This window comes from Diachasma alloeum, unplaced genomic scaffold (genome assembly GCF_001412515.2).
Source record: "Diachasma alloeum isolate Michigan unplaced genomic scaffold, Dall2.0 Dall_scaffold_00290, whole genome shotgun sequence".
NCBI lineage: Eukaryota > Metazoa > Arthropoda > Insecta > Hymenoptera > Braconidae > Diachasma > Diachasma alloeum.
Genome location: NW_021680429.1, coordinates 6,170 through 6,800, shown reverse-complemented (window position 1 = coordinate 6,800; position 631 = coordinate 6,170). Strand labels below are relative to the sequence as shown.

At 49.3% G+C, this 631-nt stretch overlaps 1 protein-coding gene across 1 annotated transcript; it reads left to right on the top strand.

The window, feature by feature from the left end:
* Positions 1–20: 20 nt before the first annotated feature.
* On the top strand, positions 21–617 carry LOC107039039 (the record flags this gene model as incomplete). The annotated part of the gene is made up of 1 exon (XM_015258477.1): positions 21–617. A coding segment is annotated over exon 1 (597 nt), but the record flags the coding sequence as incomplete, so codon positions are not given.
* Positions 618–631: the final 14 nt, after the last annotated feature.

Genomic DNA, 631 nt, shown 5'->3' with positions numbered 1-631 from the left:
CAGACGCTTCAACGGTAGCCATGAGTGCAGTGGTGTATATTCGCACCAAAACCATCAACGACTCGACATCAACAGTACTGGTATGCGCGAAGACTAAGGTAGCACCACTCAAGCGCATGACCATCCCTCGTCTAGAGCTCACAGCAGCTCTTCTACTGACTCAGCTAGTGGCATCAACGAAGAAAATGCTCCACCTCGACCAGGTAGACACCTATCTCTGGTCTGATTCTTCAGTAGCACTAGCTTGGATCATGAGCCACACATCAAGATGGAAGGACTTCGTCCACAACAGGGTCGTCAAGATCCAGGAAACTCTCCCGAATGCTACCTGGAGACATGTCAGCGGAAAGGAGAATCCAGCTGATTGTGCCTCTAGAGGCATATCACCGAGCCAGCTAGAAGATCATCAACTGTGGTGGTCAGGACCTGACTGGATCAATCAGGATCCTGAAGAATGGCCACAATCATCAATCGACGCTCCAGCTATGGACATCCCAGAAGTGGCCAGAGAAGCAAAACCAGCACCAGCACATCCAGTTGCAATTAAAATCAACGAAATTGCAGAGCTACTCAACAGATATCAGACGATGGCTAAATTGCTAGCCGTAACAGCTACGGTCAACAGAGCTAT